We start from the raw sequence: 26,330 nt of genomic DNA, 5'->3' as shown, positions 1-26,330 counted from the left end.
AACACAACACAACACAGTACAACACAACACAGCACAACACCACACAACACAACACAACACAGCACAACACAACACAACACAACACAACAGAACACAGTACAACCATTTACACAAACACTCACACACACACACACACATACATACATTCACCCACAAACTGCTGAAAACACTTTAAAATATTCACTTTAAAACTGATATTGATCATTGAAAGGGACTCATGTTCTTACACAGACAGACGGGACTGTATGTGCAGGTTAACACTGTGCCAAAGACACACTCACTAAGCTTTACCTTTACCTTTTTTTTTTTTACAGATATGTGACGTTTGGATGAATCATCTTATGAACAATCTGCTAATAAAATTACTATAGTGATAAACTCATTTCTATGTGTTAAGCTTTGGAATGTATTTATGTGAATGACACAGTGGACCAACTCATTTAACAATCATACTGCAATGTCTGAGTTTGATTAATGATTTTGAGCCAGTTATTGACGCTGGTATTGACCTGTCAAGGCCTCTGGAGATTGGCTGCCATCTAGTGGCTGAATGTTTTACAGCGCATATCCAGTGGCTTTGAAGCAGCAGCAGCAGCAGCAACAACAACAACAACAACAACAACAACAACAACAACAACAACAACAACAACAAAGCATGAATTAAGAACCGTGAGCAGCAATACTGCCCCTGCAACACATCCCCAAAATCTGAAAGAGCATTTTAGTTATGGAGGAGATCTGCTGATTTTTCAGGATTTGGTGCTCTTTTAAATTTACATCTGAAGATGGTAAAATGAAGATGTGGCTGAATATTGAGGTCAGTGGCACCAACCAGAAGCCCATACAGATAATATATTTCTCCCAGTACAGAGAGTTCTGGCTTCCTTATATGAAAAGAGGAACGAGCATCAGCACCAGGCATGTTTATTATCTGGAGAGAGAGACTATGAGGGTCAGTCACTCATATGTGGCCATGGTTTGTTCAGGGGGTGTTCGTCCGTTCAGGAAAGGTTTACCTGAGGTGCTGCTCCAGGGGGATGTTCCAGAAAGCGGGTTTAATAAAAACTCAGAGTTAGTTAACTCAGAGTAAGTAGTAAACCTCCTAGTAGATGAGCCCTATGGCTTCATTCTCCAAGCAAGACAAAGCCACAGGGCTCTTCTATCAGGAGGTTTACCACTTACTCTGAGTTAACGAACTCTGAGTTTTTAACTAAACCTTCCTGGGACACCCCCTGAACAAACCATGGCCACATATGAGTAACTGACCCTCATAGTCTCTCTCTCTGGGTAACAAACGTGCCTGGTGCTGATGCTCGTTCCTCTTTTCATGACAGGAAGCCAGAACTCTCTGCATTGGCAGAGGTGTATTATCCGTATGGGCTTCTGGTTGGTGCCACGTTCCAGAAAATTCCAAAACTTCTATTTCACTTTGGGTTTTTTTGTTTTTGTTTTTTTTTTTTTTCATGGGGACATAGAGAGAACTATAACAAACTGTGCAACTAATTGTTAGAGATGCTGAGAACTGTATGTCCAGTGTGTCATGACAGAAAACAGCATGTGAGAACAATTTAAAAATCAAAAATAAAAGGCATTTTTGGTAGTGCTTTGTGTTCAATGGTCTATGGAGAAGTTTCATTCTCATATATTTGGAAAATTAACTTTAAATTATTCTCAAGACCTGTCAGTCATACTAAAGTGCTTTAGCGTCTGAATTGAGATCATCTGGAGTTTTCGATGGACATTTTAATATAAGAAACATCTAATCAAAAACTGGGCAACTTAGAGCTGCTAATTCCAAACAAGCCTTGACTTTTTGTGCCTTTCACATTGTTAAAAGTTTAGTAAGCCCCAGACTAAGGTTAACCCAGGGCTAGCATAGGCTGTGTTCACACTTCAGTTTGGTAACCCCATACTTAGTTTTATTTATCCCTGACTTTAGTGTTTACATTTGTACTCCAACGCTCTTGACTAACACCCATTGAGCCAGTTTTTTCAGGTGACAGTTTAGACGAGGTAGTGAGGTCAAGTGTGCCTCCAAAACCATGTGATCTTTCTACAGATATTCTCAGTGTACTACCCAATACTTTACAGTACAGACAGGCAATTTCCTCGCTGCACCCAAGAACGCATTTTTGACCTTAAGTTCTATTTATTTATTTATTTGCAAAGGATAATTAAAACAGAACATGACAATACAAAGGCTGTATTGCCCTCTGGTGACAAGCCATGGTAGTAGCAGCTTAATTCATTACTGAACAGACACTTCACAAACCCAGTGAAATTCAACTCAATTAGATCTTGGTTCAGTGATATTCTGAGTGGGTTTATTATGAAGAGTGACTCAGGTCTGAAATGTCTCTTAAATCTGGACTGAAGGTTCACCAATTAATTTGTATAAGACTGAGAAACAAAGTAACAACGGTTTTCAGGAATGCAAAAATAATTGCTCCCTCAGCATCAATAATGTAACTAAGGGAACAAGATGATGAGATGGACAAACAAACTGACAAACTCACCAGAAAACTCCGTCCGGTCTAAGTCTGATGAAAGACAAGGTTTGTGAAACACAAAGTTTGCTAAAGGCTCCAAGCTTAGTCACTTAAAGCATGTCTCATGACCACTACTCTGACGTCCTGGAGCAGGTTCAAGAGTTCACTCCAAGAGACCTGTCCGTGATCCTAAGCACCAGCAGCTACTCCGTTTTTAACTTTAGGACCTGTTTTTTTCAGCTTGCATATCTTTCATATCATCTTTTGTTTGTGTGCCAGGGAGAGGGGATGTATGCTAATAATGCAGTCATCTACACCCATGGAAGACAATCATTTAATATAGGTGTGAATGTACACACACACACACACACAGGGCATAGAACATCACCACTCCCTTTCAACATGTTTACCTTGTCAACACCAAATCAGACTTTACAAACAGTACCTTCCAACGTCCAAATGAATGAAAGCAAAATTTCTGGATAAAAAAGAAAGAAAGAAAGAAAGAAAGAAAGAAAGAAAGAAAGAAAGAAAGAAAGAAAGAAAGAAGGAAATGAGAATGTATTCCCAAGTTAACGCTCGTTGGAAACACCCTTTTTCACCCATCCCTGGGTCTGTTTAATATATCTCCACCTGCCTCACATCCATAGAAAGAGGGATATTTGCTCATTCCTCCATACAGAATCGTTCAAGCTCAGTCAAACTGATGGATTCTTATTCAAGTCATTCCAAAGATTTCCCAGGGGATTTAGGGCGGGGCCACGCAAGGACATTCTCCTTCCTGTCCTCAGCCACCGTACGGTTGCTTTGGTGGTGTGCTTTGGTTCACGGTCATATTGAAGGGTGAATCATCCCCTCATCTTCTATTGGGTTTTGGATGGTAAGATGTATTGGGTTGTTGCCAGATGTTTTTCGTTCCGGCCAATCAAAAGTTCGATTTTGGATACATGTGACCACAGTCCCTTTTGCAGCTTGGTCTTTAAGGTACTTTTTAGCATAAATCACAAAAGAGACTTGATGAAGATTTTTCTTAAAGAGCATTTTTTTTTGTTGTGACCTTCCAATACAGGCCAGATTTGTGGAGGGCTTGGGATATGGGTTGTTGCACGCACACAATGACAGGTCTTTTTCATAAAAAGACCTCCCCTTCTTCGGAGGAGAACTTTATTTATTTATTTTTTAACAAGTGCAGATTCAGTACCTTCAGTGAAGTCGCTCCGCTCTCAGCCACCGTGATAAGCCCTGGACAGACAGACAGACAGACCTACAGACCCACAGGAATGACGAGACATAACAACAACAAGCAAAAGGACAGATCGGAAGGAAGATTTCATAAGGGTTTGTAATGTGTGTGTGTGTGTGTGTGTGTGTGAGCACGTGTTTGTGTTGGTGGAGTTAGGTAATAGGGAAGTCTAATGAGCTGATAGAAGAACCCCAAACGTTTTTGAAGTGTGAGGTTTGATGCTGGGATGTAATTTATTCCATGGATGGATGTAATCTTTGAGGAGGTTTAACCATTGCATGATGCTTAATGTATTCCTAGTTTTCCAGTTTCGGAGGATTGTTTTCTTGGCGATAGTTAAGGCGATGAGTGTAGTCTTTGAGTTTTGGATTGGTGGTTTTATGACTGAGAGATCTCCGAGTAGACAGAGGGATGGGGAGAGTGGAATGCTACAGCTCATAACAAGAGAAATTTTGTTGCCAGAAATGTTGAGTTGAACTATTGAATTAAAAAAACCCAGATTTATTTAATGTGGGGAAAAATCTACACTTTTATATCAAATGTTTAAAAAAAAAACCCTCCCTATATTAATATAACGTTGGGAATTTCAAATTACTTCTTTATTTTCTGGCTTAAAAGTGGCATGAATTTTTCAATTTAGCCTCAATAGCATATTTTTGCACATTAATACACACATCAGTTTCTGGATGGTCATAGGTTTGTATATTATAAATGCTGTATACACATGTATACTGTTATCATTTCAATACTGATGAAAATGTGTAATGTAGATTTGGGCATACACTGTATGATGAGTTCATATTTACACGTTTGCCTGTTTCAGTGGTGAGCTGAGTTAGGTTCAGTGTGTCACTTCATCTGCCATATGAAGGTGACTTTTATCAGTACCAAATACAACAACCAAGGCTTGCAACTGTTTGCTAATGTGTAAAATCTGAGTATGAAACTTGTACCAAAATATATTGCGTTTTCACTGTTAAACTGTCAACACACACTGTTGACGTAAATGGTTTTTGGTACGTCACTGTGCAGCCATGACTGAGTGGGTTCTGACTGTGACCAATAGCGTGAACCTGGACTTTCAGTGGCGAAAGTGACAACAATTTTCAGCAGTCCAAAAGACGTCTTACTGTCTTATTGACTCCCTGTCTTAAAGTAAGAGGAGAGTCCAGAGTGAGGAGTGAAAAGGTGTGAGTTTACAGAGCTCTGACCACTCATACTTCAACCCCTTACACTATGTGTTACAGAGGAAAGTGTGTGAACCCAACTGTGGGGTAAACACCCAGCATGTCCAGAGGATGAAGCAGAGCGGAAGTGAGCCAGTCACGGTCAGAGGTGTCAGAAAATGGGCTAAGAGCTCAAACACATCTGCATGTCATAGCAAAAATAAAAGTAAAAGAAAAAGTCATTTTCCATGGTTCACTGGAGAACTTTATTTATTGATTTATTTTTTTTAAATTTCACTTTTTGTCACTGGATGGGATTTAGCACATACGCTTAACTCGTTTACTTCAAAATGCCCCCTTATTCAAAACCAGTTCCACTTACCCTTGGACATATAAAGTCATGTTTTGAAGACAGTTTTTTTTTCCCCTTTAAATCTAGTCTCGCATTTTTACTCTCCAGACTTCCAAAAACAGCCCTCACCATGCCACATCCTCTCTCCAACACAGGTTAAGTAGAGGTGTGATAAAATCACCACGACGTCTGAATTCCACTTGACATGTTACACACCTGTGACACTCATCATTTCACATATTTGCCCATGGGACATGATCTCTGCTCTCTGTTTCTGGGGAACTAATGATAAAGGGCCATATCTCAATACCAGTTATGAGCGGTAAACTGGTTAATCTCTCCTGCCAACACAATACCAGAACAGCTTCAATTATAGCAATGTATTAATGTTTTATTCTAATTACAATAAACAGAATATATCAGTCCCTTATTTGTACAAAAATACCTGAAAAGGTTACAATTAAGATTTATAAGCCAACCAGCTATTTACAGAATGAAGCAAAAACACATTATGAATACAGGATCTCAAAGAGAAATGATTTTTTGTTTTGTTTGTTTTTTTGTTGCATTCCCTGAAAGACATTATATATATATATATATATATATATATATATATATATATATATATATATATATATATATATATATATATATATATATATATATACATATATACACATATGGGAGAACGTTGTATGAACAGTGAAACTGTCAGGCCTGGGTTAGTGCAGCGTGAAAAGTCAAGTGAGGCACTGGCTTCATAAGGATGTGTTTAGACAGCTGGGAACACCAGGAGAAAGAAGACCTCTGTCCTACTGTTATGTCAAGAGATGCTACATTTACAGAACGTATTCAAGACAAACTACCTACCAAAAAAAAAAAAAAAGGGACAGAAAAAAGGAAAATCAGGCCGTGTGTGTGTGTGTTTGTGTGTGTGTGTGTGTTTGTGTGTGTGTGCGTGTGTGTGTGTCAGGGGTGTATTCACAAACACAATCAAAAGAAATACACCATTAATAGAGGAAAAAATGAGGGAAAGACAGATAAGAAACAAAGATCTCTCTGGTCCAGGGGACCAGGTTTCAACAGGCTCCATGTCAACCCTGAGCAAACCCAGTTACATTCATTTCTCTTAAATATAAAAATGACATTTATTTTGTTCACTGACATACTTTCAACAGTTCAACACAACTTGCAAAATGAATCATTGTTATCAGTTCACTATAACAAGACAATATGCAAGAATGAAGTGTGATCTTTGATTCATCAAAACAACATCATAATACTACAGTATTCAAGAGGCCGAAAATCATTAACATTTTTCATTATTGCAAAAAAAAAAGTCAGTGAATTTTTTCTTTTTTTATGAACAGCTATTTAGCTTAATGATGGCCTTCAACAACTCAAAGTTCTGCCCAGAGTCCAGTTTCACACCAGCTTAATTTAAACATAAGAGATATTTTTCTTTAAGGTCATCTCTTATGACAGCAACATAAAATAGAATAAACTCAATATTTACATTTAACTAAGGAATAAAAAAATGCTCTAAAATAAGTCAAGTTTCTTCATTTTATATGCCATTGTGAAAAACAACAACAACAACAACAAAACAAGAATAAACCAAAAAATGTGATATATATAGTGTTGTGTAACCTCCAAAAAACCCCAAAAACAAACAAACAAAAAAGACAAAAAAAAGAAAAGAAGAAAATACAGTGTTGTATCTACAGGCCGTGCTGATTTCATATACATATAGTATATTCATGTTTGATTTTTAACTTGTGTTGCATATATAACAATAAAGCTAGGAATGCAACCAATGCCAAACACATAACTTAGAGCTGCAATTATTCTGGGAAAAAAAAGAAAAAAAAGAAACTGTGTTAATCGTTAAATTAGGAGTAAAACGAAACGAAACAAATGAATAAAAAAAAAAACAAAACAAAAAAAAAGGAACCGTGGCCCGAGATTTGAACGAGAGCAGCGATGGCAAACAGTCGCCCACAACTCCAAGCACAAAGCGCTCAGCCGAAAGGAAACTTCAAAACCAGACACATTACGTTAAATTCTTAAAGTCATTGACCTGAAGAAGCCGCGGTGACAGGGTGAGGAAGTTGACGGGTCCAACGCCAGCGGTCTGACGCTGTTCTCCGATCAGCCGAAACACAGTACGGTCTCAAGCACCGGGGCGTTTAGTAAGAGTCTGTCCACCGTGGCCGTTGGAATAGCTTCGTTTGCCTCCCCCCATGAAAACAAAGTGCTCATAAAAAGTTGGGCTGAGAAAGCAACATGTTTTTTTTTTCTTTTCTTTTCTTTTCTTCTTTCTTTTCCTCTGAAAGCTAGTGAGCTTGGTAAGAAAAAAAAACAAAAAAGTTTAGATTCGACTGATCTAAACATTCACAAATTTGAAGCTCACACCATTGCTCTCTAAGCCAACAGCACACTGACAGGCAAACACCATTTTACGCAAAAATAAAATTCAAGTGAACAGATGTGCTAACTAAAGTCTCACATTGAATCAATGAATGGGTATATAATTTAATTAAATACATACATACAAATTCCAGGGGAATAATTTGAGGATCTGACATATATCATTACTTAGTCCTAATTTACACAAATGATAAAATATTGAAATTAAAAAAAAAAAAGAAAAATCATTCACAAGTGAAAGTAATGAGGGATGAATTCAATGGTGTCGTCTGAACAGCTCTTGTTACCTGCTGGGAAAGACGTCCGGGACCGATACAAATACAAGCACAAATCAGCGAGAGCTTTATCTCACTGAGAAACAAAGCCTGAAAACAATAACAAACATATTCCAAAAGGGGTCTATGACATCATATAAATGAGGTTTAATTCTTTTATGAAAATGAAAACAACAGTACTGAACAGCGCTGAGGAAGAAAACAAAACAAAACCTAACAAAACAAAAAACCCTCAATTTCAAGTAATCATTCAAATCCAGATAAATAAATAATTTTGTCACAACAATATTTTAAAATGATTGTGTCATGTGCATTTTATTTAAATAACTGTCATCTAAGGTAAATTTGTTTTCTCTGTGGCTAGTCCTCCTCTTTCTTAGCTTAATACGTTACACGTAAAGTCAAAAAAGAAAAAAAAGAAAAAGATGTTGCATCGTGGGTAAAAAAAAGTGTCTTTACAAATCTATTTTTGTATTTACTGCTACCATGGACAAGGCAGAGCAGAGAGGAGAACTCCAGACAAACTCAGGAGTTCAGTAGCATGGGGTTTCACAGTGAGCTGTCCTACACACAACTGTTCAAATTATGGACAGTAAAATAGAAAAGTCAGAATAGAAAGTGGATTTTTTGGGCTAAGACGGGCAGCTGCAGCAGTTGTCTTTTGTTTGTTTGTTTAGTTTTGTTCTTTTTTGTAGGTTCCAGTTTCGAGACGGGGAGAGACATTTCACATGCTTGTAGCTGTGGCCCCTGCAGTTAACGGTGTGTAGGTACGTAGTGGTTTGTTTTCGCTGCGTTCGGAGGAACAGGGCAGATTCGTTTTTCGTTTCGTTTAGTGCTGCAACACTGTCCCTGAATGGCCAGCGGCTGTGGTCTGTGACATGGGCGTGGCTTTTTTTTTTCTCTCTCTCTCTCTCTCTCTTTTTTCCCCATTCTTCTCTTAAATCTCAAGCACCAGCACAAACAAAACAGACAAACAAACAAACAAAATCAAAACAACAGCGAAAAAAAAAAAAAAGACCATCACTTACTGAACCAAATCAAGAGCAGGGTGTTTCACATGACAAGCTGTAATGACGTGGGCATGGGCGTTTGCCACACTAAACTCTTCAAACTCGTATCTTAAACCAAAGGGATGGAGTAAGCAAAGGATCCTTGTTCGAACATGAAAATATTTCTTTGTTCTAATTTTGCTGACGAAAAACGTACCCGAATAATACAACACACGAAGCTTTCATTCATGAGACACTGTTGTGAAGAGGGTGAGTAAAGGCTAACGGGGCCCTGAATGCACTGATTTTCTGTCAACTCTCTAAATGGGTTTTATATGACCTGCTTCAGACAAGGAAGTGCTGTCTTCCAGTGACTCTACAACTCTCAATGTTCACAGATGTTTTTGGGAGTGGGGGGGGTGGGGGGGGGGGGGCACGGGGGTGGACAGAGTGAAAAAAAGTGAGAAAGAATCGTGCATTTAAAATGCCATTACTAAGCTTAGCTGTTCCCAGTTCATCACGAGTGCAAAACCAAAACAAAAAAAAAAAAAAAAAAGAAATGCATATGAAAGAAATGTAAACGATCAGTTCTTTTTTTTGTTTTTTTTTATGTTTTTAAACCTAGAGGTTATGCACAGAACTCCCAATCAACTGGCCTCTTATCTGATTTAAGCCATCAGTCCAGACGACTGTGTGTGAGGTGGAGAAAAAAAAAAATCTGATGACTCAACTCAAGTTTGCCTGAAAAAGAAGGCATGTTGGCAACTAAGACGCAATCTGTCTTTCTTTTTCTGAGTTACACTGTCATGGTCCTTTTTGTTTTGCATTGCCGTCCTCTCTCTTGCTGTAACACTAAGGGTTCTCCTGCAGTGGGCTTTTCAACGAGTGGTCTCCATCAACACACTCCCCCACACCACAAAAACAAAAAGAAAAAAAAAACAAAAAACAAACCCATGATATTCAGATTCTCATAAAAAAGAGGGTCTGTCCTTAGGCAAAGTCAGTTGGAAGGGTCATAAGGCCACAATAGTGCATGGGTGTTTGAGTTTACAAGGCAGGACTCCTCTGTTCAGCTGATAAAACTCCACTAGCTGGATCAGGTCTGTGAATTTGGTGGCTCCGTCGTCAAGGCTGAAGAAGATCTGTCCGTCCTCTTCACACTAAATGCCATCAACAGAAAGTTTGAATGACTGTTAACAACATTATCCACTGATTCCTAAAACATCCTTACAGTCAATAAATTGTTCTCATCGAACCCAGTTTGGACCCCTACGGAGCTATACATGTATAACAATCGTAAAAGCACTCCAAAACTTTCTGAACCCAGAGACCAAGATGTATTTCTCCCTTGATTTCTGATTATGGACCGATATCTGCCATGGCAACCTGTGAGAACCATCTAACCAATCAGTGACAGAGCGCTCCAAGGATGGGGCCATGGTGAAAGTGCATTCTGATTCCACACCCTTTTAAAATTTAACTGGATTCTAGACTCTAATATGTGAAAATATAAACACCCAGGAGGATTCTGGGGTGGACCTGGTGTTGAACTGCTCTGGTTTAATCAGTCTGATGGTGTAAAAGTGAAAGTGCTCACCGGTAAAATCTGGAAATGTTTGATCTTCTGGTGATGGCACAGTGTGAGGACAAATGCCTTAGGGTTACTCTGGCTGTCCCTCAAGAGAAACAACCTGGAGGACAAAAGGAGAACAATCAATTCACCGTGCACAGGAACGCAACCGTGAAACCAACTCATCCACAACCGTGAAACCAACTCATCCACAACCGTGAAACCAACTCATCCACAACCCTGAACCCGACTCATCCAAAACTCAGTTTTTTTTTTTTAATGCATTTTACACTTTTTTTTACACTTTGACCTTGCATGTATGTGTATTTACAGAATCCTGAATACATCAATTTTTGTCCAAAATCAGTAACGTTTTAATGAGAGGAGTGGCTCCGAAGTGTGCCGTCTTTCTTTTAAGAAATATTACAGTTTACTAAATAATACGCAACAGAGGAATTATATATTCAGACTCCACTAGGAATGGCAGGGTGACCTGTGGGAGAGTTTGGACAGAGTTATGGAATCACTTTAAACATTACCCATCGACTTGTCCCTGCTGCATAATCATCTTGTGAGAATCTTCCCGTGTGATCCGACCGTGAAACCATAGCTGAGTTCTGTGAATGACTGAACACAAAAACAACAACCGCAACAAAAAAAATGATTACAAAAATAAGTGCACAATTGTATACAAATTACACAGAAGCAACTTAAAGGAGTCAGAGACAAGCTCTGATCATGTTTGGACCAATACCATGCAAAATCTACATTACACAATTTATTACATAATCTGTGGTAATGGTAGCATTTAAGTGATATCGTTGCATTTGCAAATGATAGCAGCCCCAGTTTGCACTAAATGTTAAAAAGGTCAAGCTAGCAAATAAAACTGTCGACACCACAAAGTTAATTATCACACGTACAACTGACAATATATCCGGCCTACAGACATCTTGGTGTGGAGATACTCCATGACTATGGATCTATTCCAGATAAAATCACATTATTTTATTTATACGTCTACTGTAAGAGACTAAACGGTACCTGAGCTTAATGAGGAAGGGTGTAGTGGACTGGGACTACCCAGGACGTTCATACGCTGACTTCTTTTCTGAAAAACAACGAACGGCGATGAGTCAGACATTATTTGTGTATGTAGCTAGCAACTTTACCATCGATAATCCAGCATAATAGTTTACGCTAAACTGTCAACCGCTAGCATGCGTTCTTTGGTTAGCGTTAACTTTGCGGTTAGCATTAGCGTTATTCTTCTCAGTGGCCTCTGGGATTGACAGGAATGGCGGGGGGCCCACAGGGTCTAACGGGCCAGATCTAGCAGTGTTGCTATGGTGAAGGTGTGTAAGGTGTGTTAGGGGGTGACGCTCACTCTCCAGGCGTGACCCTCCTCCATCGCCGCGCTCTGTGCCTCCACAGGATTGTCAATCACTCTGCCAATCCTCCCTGAGAAATCCATGGCAACCAGAGAGTTTTCTGACACGCTCCGCTGTGGTGAGATGAGACAGCACTTAGAATAACATACCCACTCCTCCCACTGCAGTACCTGCACACTCATTCTTTAGAGAGCGGGACCTCTGCTAAGCTAAGAAGCACCAAAACAAAGCAAAGCAACAGCGCGGCTGGTGATGACAATACAAAAATCTTGACTAGTCAATATTTAGGCAATTGGTTTTGGAAGCCAAAAAAATACATATAAAAGTAATAATAATATTACAGGATTCTGTGATTAAATGAGGACCCAGGCAGAGGGCTGATCTGCTGAGTGGGATTAAACCTGAGGTTGTATGCTTTGGTTCACACAGGGCTGATCTGCTGAGTGGGATTAAACCTGAGGTTGTATGCTTTGGTTCACACAGGGCTGATCTGCTGAGTGGGATTAAACCTGAGGTTGTATGCTTTGGTTCACACAGGGCTGATCTGATGAGTGGGATTAAACCTGAGGTTGTATGCTTTGGTTCACACAGGGCTGATCTGCTGAGTGGGATTAAACCTGAGGTTGTATGCTTTGGTTCACACAGGGCTGATCTGCTGAGTGGGATTAAACCTGAGGTTGTGTGCTTTGGTTCACACAGGGCTGATCTGCTGAGTGGGATTAAACCTGAGGTTGTGTGCTTTGGTTCACACAGGGCTGATCTGCTGAGTGGGATTAAACCTGAGGTTGTGTGCTTTGGTTCACACAGGGCTGATCTGCTGAGTGGGATTAAACCTGAGGTTGTGTGCTTTGGTTCACACAGGGCTGATCTGCTGAGTGGGATGAAACCTGAGGTTGTATGCTTTGGTTCACACAGGGCTGATCTGCTGAGTGGGATTAAACCTGAGGTTGTGTGCTTTGGTTCACACAGGGCTGATCTGCTGAGTGGGATTAAACCTGAGGTTGTAGGCTTTGGTTCACACAGGGCTGATCTGCTGAGTGGGATTAAACCTGAGGTTGTGTGCTTTGGTTCACACAGGGCTGATCTGCTGAGTGGGATTAAACCTGAGGTTGTATGCCTTGGTTCACACAGGGCTGATCTGCTGAGTGGGATTAAACCTGAGGTTGTATGCTTTGGTTCACACAGTGTGTGAGCTCCAGTCAGAGCTGTATATGTACTATCACTCCTTAAAATGTAAAGGGCTCTCATTCTACACTAGCCTGGTCATCATCAGACTCATCATCATCATCATCATCATCATCGGACTCATTCGCTAACACATATCTGCTGTTCAGCTGATGACAGCTCCACCCTACGTTGGAAGGGGGAGGGGGTAGTGTGAGATTTTGGCCAAGCCAGAGATGAGGAAAAAGGATCTGGATCTTACCACTGGTGTCGAGAAATGAGACAACAGAGTCTTCCTCTGCTGGGGGATCTTATAGTTCTGATAGAGCAAGATTCCATACTACATATTACAGAAAGAGAGAGAGAGAGAGAGAGAGAGTGGGGGAGAGAGAAAGAGAGAGAGAGAGAGAGTGGGAGTGGGAGAGAGAGAGAAAGAGAGAGAGAGAGAGAGAGAGATTAGCATGTCGGCATTTGAAGTGTTATATTATTACACAACACACTCACATTTTTTATGCACCTGTTCATTCTGTCAGGCTCAGAAAACCCATATCCTGGACTGCAAATGACTCTATTCACCAAATCCTCATCAAATGTTCAAGCACCAGTCAAACAGTTGTTAAGTGTGCAAACAAAAAAGTCGGATAAAATTGGCAAAGTAATCAGCAAAAAATCTAAATGTAAATCAGTAAGATAAAAAACAAACAAAAAAAAAAAAAGATATAAATCTAACCAAGGTGACAACACACGAATGTAGCTAGGGTTCATTTTACTGACAGTAACCAAGGAAACACCGCGGAAGCCTCGCCGTTCCCAGCAGGGCCTCCGGAGTACCTTAAACAGTCGGAACGCCGTCATCCAACACGTCCTGCTCTGCTCGTCTTCCGCACACAGCATCCTCAGCTCCTTCTGTTCGTTCCTCACTTTGTTAGGCTGCCAATCCACACAACACCACACGTTAGCCTCCATGCTAACCTCAGCCCCTCTCGCCAGGACGCATTGCTAAGCAACTGCATAGAATCCCAAGGCAAGCCCTTCTTCCTCACACACACGCACACACACACACACACACACACAGGGCTGTGTAGGAGGCTAAAGATACTAGGTCTCATCTTGTGGGAGGGAGATTAAAATCTCCAGGGGTCGATTTGATCTGTAACTGTTTAAAATCTGAAAGTGGGTCAGAGAGGGGGGCTGGCACTCAAACAGGCTTGTCTCAGCATGATACTAAGCACGAAAAAAAAAAAAAAAAAAAAAAAGCTGCTCTACTCAGTACTGGCAGATAGAGGGCGCTCTAACATAGAGAGCAAACACACTCTTAGGAAACTATGCAAGACAGACTAGCATGATTTTTTTCATAGCAATCTTTTACTTTCTGTCGAGAGTGGTTTTGGCTCTGCATGAGTTACTAGATTTCAGTGAACTTGAAATGTTGGATTTTCCTGCAAGTTGTTCCTGCCTAAATATTTCCAGAGGCAGATATGAGGGTGGTGAAGACTTACCTTTATACAGAACTCAAAGTCGGTTGGCGCATTATGGTGCTTTCTCCCTGTTATAACCGTAAAAACGTTGCTATCTTCCAGGTCTGCTAATAACTGTAAATGTCTTGGTTCCTGTGAAGGACAAAGCCAAACCTTGTGTCATTTCACAGAGAAAGGAGGGGAAAAGACACGCACATGCACGCAAGAACACACACACACACACAAACACACACACACACACACACACACAGGCAAGCCTGGAGGTAGATGATAGGAGATTTGGGACTAATCTCGGAGACTTGTTCAGAGAGATTAGCAAAGCAGACAACTGTAACTGAGCAAGCAAATATGCACACATGCAGACTGGTCATGACAAGCTATATCTCCACTCCTATGGAGAGACTCTTGTCTTATAAACCAGCTGTACAGAGCCAAAAGACAGCTTTATATACTAATCACAGCTGTGTGATACAGTGAAGAGCTTTAGTGAGGAACAGGAGTTTGCTTTACCTTTGATGTTCCTTTTGTTGAGAAGTATAATCCTGACCGTCGTAAAAACACATACAACTTCTTCCATGACTTCCTGCCCATCTCTTTCACATACAAATAGCCCTGAATCTCCGGACAACTGCTGGAGTTTAAGAAATTCTGTGCAGAACGGAAAGACAAGAGATTCAAGAGGGGTGGTTTAAGAATACTATCAAAAACAACAACTCTTACAAAAATAACAAGAGCAAGAACAACAAAAGCAACAACAACAAGAACAAAAACAATAATAATAATAACAACGGACTGGACTCAAAATGGTCCTTCATTAGAGACAACAGGTGATTCTTTCAGACAACGCATCTCATCTAAGACAGCTACTGAGGGCATGAGACATACAGTGAAACTTTCATAGAGTGAGACGCTTCACTGCCAGACAAGGCTAAGACCACTGATCTCTGATCAGCTTCTCTAAACCTGTGGAGTTTTAACTGGAGTTCTGCTACTCATTGTGTGAAGCTCAGAGATGAGTGAGTAAGATCCAGGCTTAAAACGCTGAGACACTCATAGGATTTGTTTGTGAAATGTTAACCCGTCTCCAATATAACGTGTGGAATTTTTTGCCCTTTGAGAACACGTTTAAAAAGCTTGGGGGAGTAGAGCCAAGTTCTCACTGCTGGTGGATTTAGGGGCAGTTTAGACAATACCGCAAAATCTCCCTCTGACCAGCGGCATCTCCTTCACTACACCAGCCTGGCACGCAAGATGCAAATGGAAAATTGTTGCTTAATTCTCTGTAAACTCCATTCCAGCGGCCAAGCCAAGTCCTCAGAAATCACAAGCATCTGTGAAGCCACAGGCACTGTGTGTGTGCGTGTGTGTGTGTGCGTGTGTGTGTGTGCGTGTGTGCGTGTGCGCATGTGTGTGTGTGTATGTGTGTGCGTGCGTGTGTGTGTTTGGGATAACACTGTAGACAGACTGTGCTGAAATTCTACGAATTCCACTCCCCTGCTCATGCTTCATCGTGGATCGACGAAGGTACGCCACCTAAGCTCCCACCTCCGCGGCTGTCAACGAAGCCGCGCTTAACACGCCCTCACCATGTCGCATGACATGTGTAACTGCTGCTGTTCTGCCTGATGTTTGGGGAGAAGGTGTGTCATATGGCGAACTGACATACAACGGACACACTCCGTACCTGTAATAGCTTGGAGGGAGGGATGGGCCCATTGGTCTCCTGGCACCATGCCACCATTTGCTCAGGAAAGAAGTTCTGTTAAAAAAAAAAAAAAAATGGCATCAACAGTTTTTTTTTTTATTAGCAAACAGTTTGGGACCACACTGAAACATAAAAAGGCTAAGTTATACATTCCACTCATAATCTGCTCAATTATGTTTTAGCGAAATGCCGAACTAAGTGGATTTTAAAACTGAATTAAATATATCCTCTCTAATACAGTCCTACACAGTTATACAACCACGAGTGGAAATTTGTTTCGCAAAACTCTGTATAGAGAATGTATTAGTTGACATGCTGTCCATGTGTGGTTCAAGAGACTTACACACACACACACACACACACACATATGTATATGTGAATGTATGTATACGTAACGAATCAGTAAATGTTATTTAATTCATGTGAAAACTTTCAGCGTATTAATCACAATGACAGTCTCTTTCATAACGGTCATGAACTCTTTAAAGAAAAGTTGACCTTGTCCTGGTAATATAGTGTTTAAAAAATGCACTTTCATTCAACAGACGTAATTGTTTTCAAATGTTCTGTGCTTAAACTTGATACCGCTAGCCGAGCTGAATCGCAGAATCATAAGATCCTGCAGGACTGTAAAATCCTTTCGTCTTAGATTTGGGTTTTAAACGTCAGTTAAGTGAATCTGCTTTTCAGTCGCATGACTGGGTCTCCCACATTTGTTGCAAATTAACTAGTCTGATCTAGTGTGACAAAAGAAAACATTTTGAGATAAGCGCTTTCGTTCAGGTTAAGCAGATGAAGATGAAAGAGAGAGGGACAGAGAGAATGTGCAATCATTTTAAAAGGTTCTCCATCCGATAAAAAAAAATAAAAAGAATACCACATTACATAAGCAGCGGCCTCTTTCTGTGAGAAAGAGAAACAGAACCTTTTGGGAGGGTGTGATCTCGACTTTTCCTGCTCTATCCCCCAAATGACTAACTTCTCAGAGTGTATTTTCTTAGCTTTGCTGTACAGTATTTTCTCACCTTTACTGTACAGTACACATACAGATTTCAGAGATCAGCCTCGGCCCAAAACTTCCAGTTAAGGTGAGCATTTCTGCTTTTAAACGGCAGAGTTATGGCACGCAATATGACTTTACATATATGCCTATATATATATACATATATAACCTACTCATTTACTTTTCCTTTTTTGGGGTCAAAATATGTTGTTACATTGTAAGCTTGTACCATAAGTAATAACAAACTGACTGAGACACATTTGATGCACAAATGCATGGTACAGTTTTCTTACACTATTCTTCCAGTGGACTGTTGCTGAACATTTAAAAAGAATTTGAATATGTAAAAAGAGAATGTAGAACAAGACTGGTAAAAGTCATTTGAATGTCTTTTTTTTTCGAGCTCGGCTAACCGAATAAAAAAAAAAAAGCCGGTTTTTCTCTCTCAGGAAAATGGTTGAGTTTGGAGCGTCTGCAGTGTTTGTGTGGTGTGCTGTGGTGTGAGAGGGTGTGTGTAAGGCAAACTCAGTCAAGTGGAAGCCTGTCACTTAATATCTGTGTCCACTGGATGAGAAGGAGAATAATTTCTATGGTTAATGCGGAGCACAAAAAATCCCAACCTCGTCTGCCAGAAGAATGAGCAATTTCACTTAAAAAAAAACAACAAAAAAAACCAAAACATCTACCTACACTTCAACGTCCACCTACACACAGGAGACCAGCCATAGTTTCTAACACAAAGATATTTCAACAAGTACCATAAATATATTTTAGGAAAGAAAGGAAAATGAATGTCTTACCAAGGGATTTCTGAAGAATTCATATTTGGCGTAGTTCTTCCTGAAGAGAAATTTACTCTCGCTAGTCATAGAGGCTTGCACCTGTACCACCAGCTCATGATCTTCTAAGCATCTCTCTGCAGAGAGCAACAGAAGCAAGTCAGTTAGGAAAGAAACTTCTGACCAGACGTGTACGAAACAGAAGGGCATAAAAAAAAAAAGTTAAATGAGGTCAACTTTACATGTGCTTTTTTTTTTGTCTAACCCCAAAAAAATGACAACCAAAACACACAGGTCTCATATACCTTCTAATGTATGCACCATGGGTGATATCACTGTCTCTCTGCATTCGTTCGAGCAGACAAAAAAATAAACCGAGAACAGAAGCACCTCGGCTGGTGAAAAGACAGTTTGTCTGGGGGTAGACGGAGCCCCCTCCACCCAAGCCTGACAGTAGATTTAAAGGAGTGGGTGGGCTCACTTCATTCCTCACCGAGCCTGCCCCAACAAACGTTTCACTCACGCTCTGTGTCTAGAGCCCAGACGGCCAGAAACAGGCCACTGTCTCAGGACACATGGTGCCCATGTGAGAGCACAGCCACGTTCTGAGAGCCTAGTTTGACCGGGGAAGGCTGTGAGAGAGCTGGGCCTGGACACGGGAGAGGTAGACGGGTTAAGAAAAGGACCAAAGTCACAGAAAGACTGAATGAATCCATTCGTATGTGTGTGAGAGAAGGAGAGGAGATAGAGAGAGATAGATAGAGAGAGAGAGAGAGAGAGAGAGAGAGAGAGAGAGAGAGAGAGAGAAAGAGAAAGAGAAAGAGAAAGTTGTAGCAGAGTGACTGGCTCAGCTACATGGAGCTCTGATGTAAAGTCGTGCCTTGATTACAAAGCTGATGTAACCCTCACACTCACACTGAAACTAAAAGCCTTCTCTCTCTCTCTCTCTCTGTCTGTCTGTCTGTCTGTGGAGGGGGTGGGGGTTTCCCCTAACTGAGCGTGTATTTAAAATGAGTCATTCATCAGAAATGAAATTCACCTGCAGTGAATAAAAAAAGGTGCAAACACACCTCTACAGCCTGTGAATTGTTTCTGGGTTGTGAAAGAGCAACAATACTCTCTTTCACAGACTATATACAGTCACATAGTCCACACACAGTTGCGAATTTTGCGAGTTTTAAAGAAACTCCTTCCCTCTGACACATACACACACACACACACACACACACACAAACAACCAACAAGTTCCACACACTCGTGCAAAGGCCTGATTTCCAGCTCTATTTTCTCGTTTCTGAAAAGACATCTGGAAATTACAGAGGCCTTAGAGGCATGGCCTTGTCCATTAGTGAGCTCGCGCCTTTGAGACGTCCATTCAGCTGTAATTCCAGTAAGGGCAGAGTTGGGCATTGCAGAGAGATGATGTCATGTATTAGCTGGTCGGCACTTAGCATGAGTTTGGCAGGCCTAGCGTATTATGTATAAGATCAGGGACACACTACACGGTTTTAAAGGCCCCACGAAGACACTCACACGAAGACACTCACACGAAGACACTCACACGAAGACACTCACACGAAGAATCTCACGGGTCGCAAAGATTCAAACTTCTCTGTCTTCCAGAGAGTACTCCATTTCACTCCAGTGGGAAGACATGTTTGAGAGAGGGCTTTTTTTCTGGGTTTTTTGTTTTGTTTTATTTTGTTTTCCTGAGAATAACATTAACATTTTGCTCTAAAGCACCAGGGGCAGCTGCTGACAGGAGACGGTGTGCAGTACATATCAAGTGAACATATATTTCAGGTAAAAGAAACCAATCGAACGTGAGCGTGTCTAGACCTCACCACATTTGTTGCCCTCGTTCAGAAAACGAAAGAAAAGGAAAGAAAAAAAAATCAAAGAGATAGGTCTACTCTGGCAAAGAGCCAAAAAAAAAAAAAAAAAACCCCGTTCACAAAGTCACGCTGTACAACACGAACATGTCTGAGATGCTTTCCTCCGACCCTCGGTTTGAATCATATTCTGCGTTTCAACGAGCGAGCGAGTCAAGCACGGTTCACTTAATCTTACTCTCCACGCTCTTCATTCCAACCAACAAACAGAGCAAGAGTAAAAACCAGGTCTAAGGCAAAATATGACGTGAATACAGTACAACAATAGGGAAGGAGAAAAAGAAAGAGGGAGGACACCTCCTCCTCTCTGTCTGCACATAGTTCCTGCCCCGCACTGGCCATCTGTCAGAGGAGTTTTCCACACTTTTCTCTTTACTCTGGGCTAGGTTAGCTGTGCTAAGATAGTGAAAGTGACCAGAGGAGGTGTGAAGAATATTCTAGTCCTCCATCCATCAGGGAATGAACAAACAAAGAGACCACAACGTACTGTTTAGAGTGAAGTCTGGAGATTTTAGTGAAATGTTTCAGGCTGTCTTCTGACATTTCTGGTGAACTAGTGAAACTAACGACAAAGAGCCAAACACACACACACACACACCCCTCACAGATTCAATCTCCACAAAACAGAGAAACCTTAAAAGAGGGATTTTTCCTTTTTTTTCTCCTCCCCATTTATCAATTACATTCGCATAAGAAAAAAAAAGAAGCAGAAGAAGATGAAAGGCTATATCTGAAAAGTTGTTTTTTTTTCTTTTCTTTCTTCTTCTTCTTCTTCTTCTTCTGCTTTGCCTCCCAGGGGTCATGTTATCGGTACACGCGGATTAGCACACACCGTTCCTACTTACCCAGTCCAAGGGCAGGGTGATGCTCCACCAGAGCCCAGCTGTTGTCATCTACGCAGTGGCTCTTATAGACCAGGAGCTGACAGAGGTCTCGTGCCGTCATGTCCGCAGGGATCTCCACCACCTTCCCCATCCCGTCCTCGCTAAAGATCTTTATGATCTGAAACACAGGGGAGAAGACGACAACACTGAAATAACAGTCACAGTGTCCAGCGTACAGAGAAACTTTAGACGACGTTCTACAAAGACAAACAGGAGTGAAAAGCAAAGCAAAAAACGCAAATATTTACAGCACAGAAAAGCACGCCTTTGTAACCCTCTCCTTTAACTGAGTGCTTGGCTGTGTGTTTGTGGGGGGGGGCGTTATTTCTGTCAGACAGGAGTCAGATAACGTTTAGAGCACAGATCAGTCGAGTCTTGTTCAATGAGACGACGGGTCCTTATGCGAATGTTTGGATTTTATTTTTTGCCCTCTGTATTCGTTTCGTACTACGCAAAAAAAAACACACACACACACACACGCACATACAGTCTCATATCCACGCATGTCTTTTTAATATGCACAAGATCCCTGTCTAGACTATCTGCCTCCTTATGTAACAGCAGCGGGGGGTTGAGGGCAAAAGGAGGTTTATCGAAAGAGTTCAATCCTTTATGTCAGATAGTGTTTGAGCTATCGCGTGTCCCATGTTCCCTCTCCAGTGACTGGAAGCTTCTGCAACTGCATATTCCCACCATTTCCCCAAAAATTAAAAAAAAAAAAAAAAAAAGATACTGTGCACCAGCGTTTCAAATTCCTACAATCACAGTCTGGTCATTCATACACTCTTCTTTTTAACCTACGTCTTCCATATTCACTGTCCAATCCACCCCCCCCCCCCCCCAAAAAAAGGTTCACACATTTCATTTTACATTTCACACAAAGCACTTTCAACACCCCAATCCCTCACACAAACACACACACACACACACACACACACACACACACACACACACACACACACACACACACACACATATATACACAATCCAAAACTTTCAACATCACATCTCTCATGCATTCAAGGCACAGTCAAAATTTTTACGCCTTAAGACAGACAAGTCCCATATTTCTTTCACGCCTCCTTTTTTCAAACCAGCTTCCATAGCCTGACTCTTTACCCCCTTTTACCAGACACTGTACACCCCCCTTGCGTCCCTCCCCTCCACCCTGGGGAAGGCACGCTGGGTTTGGTTGGGGGGCGAGGGGGGGGTGGTGGTGGTTGAGAAGACGAGACCTTACCTCCCCAGGCCTGAGCAGACAGCAGTCTGGAGAACACGAAGGCATTTTCACCGGGAGCCTTCCTCCACACGCAGAGTGACTCCGTTTTCCTCTGCCGCTCTCCACAACTCCAAACACCCCAAAAAATCAGATGTAGGGAGGTGGGGGGAGGGGGGGGAGAGAACCCGAAAAAAAGAAAAAAAGAAAAAAAAAAAGAAAAGAAAGGAGAAAAAAGAAGAAGCGAGGTACGGATCCGTTGCTTGCTGTCAATGGCTCACTGTCTCCTACCTGTCACACAATCTCTCTACCCCTCTCCCTCTCTCTCTCTCCCTCTCTCTCTCCCTCTCTCTCTCTGTTCCTAGCTTTGCAGAGCAAGCAGATGGCACTGTTTCCAGCCTGGCAGACAACTTGCCTCTGTTCCCCTTCACAAAGGGTTACTGCTACGGGCTTTTAGGTAGTGAATGAAACCACACTTCCTCAACCAATCAGAGGGCTAGCTGAGGCTGATGTAATCATTCCCACACAGACGCACTGACATAGACACACACACACACAGACACACACAGATACACACCCCCTTCTCAAACACACATACACACGCCCACAGACACACATAGACAGGCACACAGTCATACGCGTACATTGCCAACTTTTCTTTCCTGTCTGTTTTAATGCCTTCAGTTGCTTTCGCACTCAAAAGGAAAGTTGGTCATTTAGACAGGTTATTTTAGGGAAGAGTGGAAAAGAACGAGTGAGAAAGAAAAAAAAAAAGAAAGAAAGAAAGAAAGAAAGACTCAAGGTTTTGGGGGTTTTTTTTCTTCTTCTTCTTCTTCTTCTTTTTTTTTTTTTTTTGTAAAAATGCTGCCTCAAACTCCTTAATTTTCTGGAGTCTCAGACCAATTTCAAGTGAGGGCTTGTTTCTCTCTCTTTTTTTTTTCCTTCTCTGTCCCCACAGGCTCAGCTTTGAACTTTGCAGTCAGAAATCTCTCTCTCACGACAGGGGAAGACTCATTACTGTGAGAGTGAAGTGAACCTCAGCACATGAGCTCCTGCTTGGCCCTCCCCTCCACTCCAACGCTTATGCCAACATTCTTTCAATGAAAAGAACAAAACCTGGAAACTTGGTGTTTTCATTTGTAAACTCTTCCAACACGCGCACACGCGCACACACACACACACACACACACACACTCTTACGCTCACACTTAAAGAGTCAGACATGTACTTCAGACAGTTAATTCAGCAGAAGCCCCACCCTTTTTTTTTCAATTTAGTTGGAACTAAACAGTGTTGGAACTAAACAGTGCCTTTTTTTTAATGTCTTTCAACTTATAAACCCCTAAAACAGTTTCACTAGGATGACTTCAAGTCCTAAATCACACTCACACTCACACACATACACACACACATACACACACACACACACAAACACACACACACACACACAAAAGCTCAAGGTAAGGTGGCTTTTAGTTCAAATTCTAGTTCCAGTGACCAGCGGAAATTGCTAAACTGGTCTGAAAGCATGACTCAAGCTCTCTCTCTACCTTGAGGGGGAAAAGAATTCAGGCACGGCGATGAGGGGGGAGGGAGAAAGAGAGAGAGAGAGAGAGAGAGAGAGAGAGAGAGAGAGAGAGAGAGAGAGATAAAAGCTATGCAAACTCTGCACTGTTCCAGCTGGCTCTCTGGCCCCTCCTCTTCTCCACCCGCCCCCCCTTCCCTTGTTCACTCATCACTCCATCATTGAGTCTGTCAGAGGGGAAAACCCTATGTCACGTGAGCTCTCACACCCTCTATCTCTGTGCTGGAACCTTCCGACGACTCCCTCACTCATGAGGTAGCACTTTATGTCATTATGCCATTGATTTACATTACCATTAGTGAACCCTGTCAAGTCCTCTGATGTACAGCCCTCCCAAACTAAATTAAACTAAGCATTTATTATCTGTAAGCGCGTTTAGCAAGCTACTGCTGCGTCTGAGAGTGTATGTGAAGTGAACAAATGGACATGGGATGAGGAAAAAGCGATGGTGTTCTGTGCATGTAAACTTTCATCTTAAGTGTTTTTTTTTTATCTGTCAAAGCGCGGAAGGGAAAAAGAAAAGGCCTCAGGGTAAGGGAGACGCGATATGCTGACAGTAATCCACATTTAGACTGGCTTCAGTTTATCCTTTATATATTATAAACACTATATCTCAAACACACACACAAAAACAGGATGAATGTGGAATATGCGGTCAGAGGTGAGTGAATGTGGAGGTGAGTGGGGGGAGGTGGGGGTGTGAGGAGGTGAGTGGTGGAGGTGGGGGTTGTGGGGAGGTGAGTGGGTGGTGGGTGGGGGTGTGGGGAGGGGTTGGCAGCTGGGTTGAGCCAAACTGGGGTCTTATTTACAGAGGAAACAAAGCTTCCATGACCTGAATCCTTTGACTCTGACTCCACACTGACCACAGATGTTTGCGCTTACTCAAGCACATCTGACTCCAACTTCACTCAGGCTTCAACTGGGTTTCGAATTGAAAGGAGCACACAGAGAGACCCCCCCCCCCCAAAAACCCCCCCAAAAAACCCAAAAAAAACCCCAAAATGACTGAAGAATAAGTCTACCTCTAAAATATCAAAAAAACTGTCAGCTGTATAACCTACAGTGCCGCCCAACAGGAGAAACTCTAACGGTAGAGGGAGAAGACAGTTCTGAATATGGAATAGTATCTCCCCCCCCCCCCCCCCCCCCCCCCCCCCGCGCGCGCACGCACACACACACACACACACGCACACACACACACACCCGAAACCCCAAAAGCATTATTTCCTCTTTCCTGTTTCCACAGCCCCTAATGCCTGAAGCATGAGTCAGCTGTCAGACCTGCCGTACGCAGACGCCTGCAGCTCCAGTTTCCCTACGCAGACGCCTGCAGCTCCAGTTTCCAGCATTTGGGCCAAAGCTTCAGTCAGAGTCACGCTGAACGTTCATAACCCGGGACACACGGAATGACTCGGGACCTGACGACGCACTCCCCAACCACCAACGCCCCCCCCTTCCCTCAAACGACTCTCAGTCAACGTTTTATTTTTAACTGACATACCGGGCCAGGAGTGAGAACTTCACTGTTATTTTACTCTGCGTGTTTCTGTGTGGCAAAGACGAACACATTTCTTACTGTAGTTTGGACCATACCATTGTCCCAAAGGCAGAGAGACACTACTCTCTCCCTTTTGTGACAGGAGTCTTCATGATCTACAGACTGTGGACACTTCCTGTCCGTGACATGCCCTGGTAATTTTCCATCCAAATTAAAGAGTGATCCTATGACCTTTCCAAAAGGGCTGCACAGTGTGTCACAGAAACACAGAAACACAAAAGAGGAAGAGTCTTTGACCATCAGAGAGGTAAAGGACTTCATTTATTAATAATGAAGCCATGCAGCACCAGAATTACAGTCCAGATGTTTAGGAAAAAAGAAAAAAAAAAACAACACACACACACGGAAAAATAGCCACAGAAAAACAGTTAATGACTTTTAATTATTCCAGAAGTTTCCTGATCCTCAACTAAACAAGAGGAATAGTAAGGGTTTGAATATCATTCGCGTTAAGATGGTATTTTAATTCACCACGAGAGTTTGTATCGGAAAAAAGTCCAAGAAAAAAAAAGGCAGACAAGAAAGAGGGGGGGAGAGAGAGAGAGAGAGAGAAGAAGAAGGTATAATCTCACATTCAGGTTTAGAATCTTTATAGCCAAGTATCAGAGCATGAAAAGAATAGCAGCGGTTGCAGAGTCGTTGGCGTGTCCTGAATTCACTGTCATTGAGAAAAAAGCCTCTCTTTGCAGTAATACAAACTGGAGACTTCAGATGCAGACAACACGCAGGATTTTTTTATATGCAAATGTTGTGGTTGGCAACATAAAACAACAGCCCAGACTTTCAGAGGGGCAGCTAAAAAAAAAAAAAAAAAACACATCAAATACTTTCATCAGAGATGAGAGAGTAAGAGAGAGTGAATTCGGCCTATCTCTGGCCTATTTAATAATTCATTCTTCTGTCTGTGGATGTTGATCTGACTGACTGCGCTTCCAACAAAAGTCAACCTGAGAACACAAAGTCTGTCACGTAGAAGAGCAAGACCTCAACTGAAATTCAGCACACAGTAGACATGGATATTTTCCTTTCATTTAGTTTTAAACAAGTGAATTTTACTTTGTAAGAAAGTACCCAAATCCCCCTCCCCACCCCCCTTTTTATTCCCCCAGGTTCAACTCCAGTGCAACAGATTTTCCAAGCAAGGCCCAGAGCATGAAGCGC

At 41.7% G+C, this 26,330-nt stretch overlaps 1 protein-coding gene across 2 annotated transcripts in view; it reads right to left on the bottom strand.

Annotated features, from left to right (window-relative positions):
- Positions 1-9,590: 9,590 nt before the first annotated feature.
- Positions 9,591-26,330, bottom strand: part of grb10b (growth factor receptor-bound protein 10b) — a 65,102-nt gene continuing 48,362 nt past the window's right edge. For both annotated transcript variants that reach the window (XM_030782312.1, XM_030782313.1), the window contains exons 6-17: positions 20,772-20,928; positions 18,056-18,171; positions 16,232-16,306; positions 15,058-15,195; positions 14,569-14,679; positions 13,901-13,999; positions 13,332-13,409; positions 11,902-12,018; positions 11,559-11,625; positions 11,054-11,141; positions 10,542-10,635; positions 9,591-10,104 (exon numbers count right to left, since the gene is read on the bottom strand). In XM_030782312.1, the coding sequence (XP_030638172.1) occupies positions 9,958-10,104; positions 10,542-10,635; positions 11,054-11,141; positions 11,559-11,625; positions 11,902-12,018; positions 13,332-13,409; positions 13,901-13,999; positions 14,569-14,679; positions 15,058-15,195; positions 16,232-16,306; positions 18,056-18,171; positions 20,772-20,928 (1,287 nt within the window). In that variant the 3' untranslated portion in view covers positions 9,591-9,957. The remainder of the gene's footprint in view (positions 10,105-10,541; positions 10,636-11,053; positions 11,142-11,558; positions 11,626-11,901; positions 12,019-13,331; positions 13,410-13,900; positions 14,000-14,568; positions 14,680-15,057; positions 15,196-16,231; positions 16,307-18,055; positions 18,172-20,771; positions 20,929-26,330) is intronic.

The sequence above is a fragment of the Chanos chanos genome, chromosome 8 (assembly GCF_902362185.1).
Source record: "Chanos chanos chromosome 8, fChaCha1.1, whole genome shotgun sequence".
Classification (NCBI taxonomy): Eukaryota; Metazoa; Chordata; class Actinopteri; order Gonorynchiformes; family Chanidae; genus Chanos; species Chanos chanos.
Note: the sequence above shows the minus strand (reverse complement) of the source record. Positions and strands in the feature narration are given on the sequence as shown.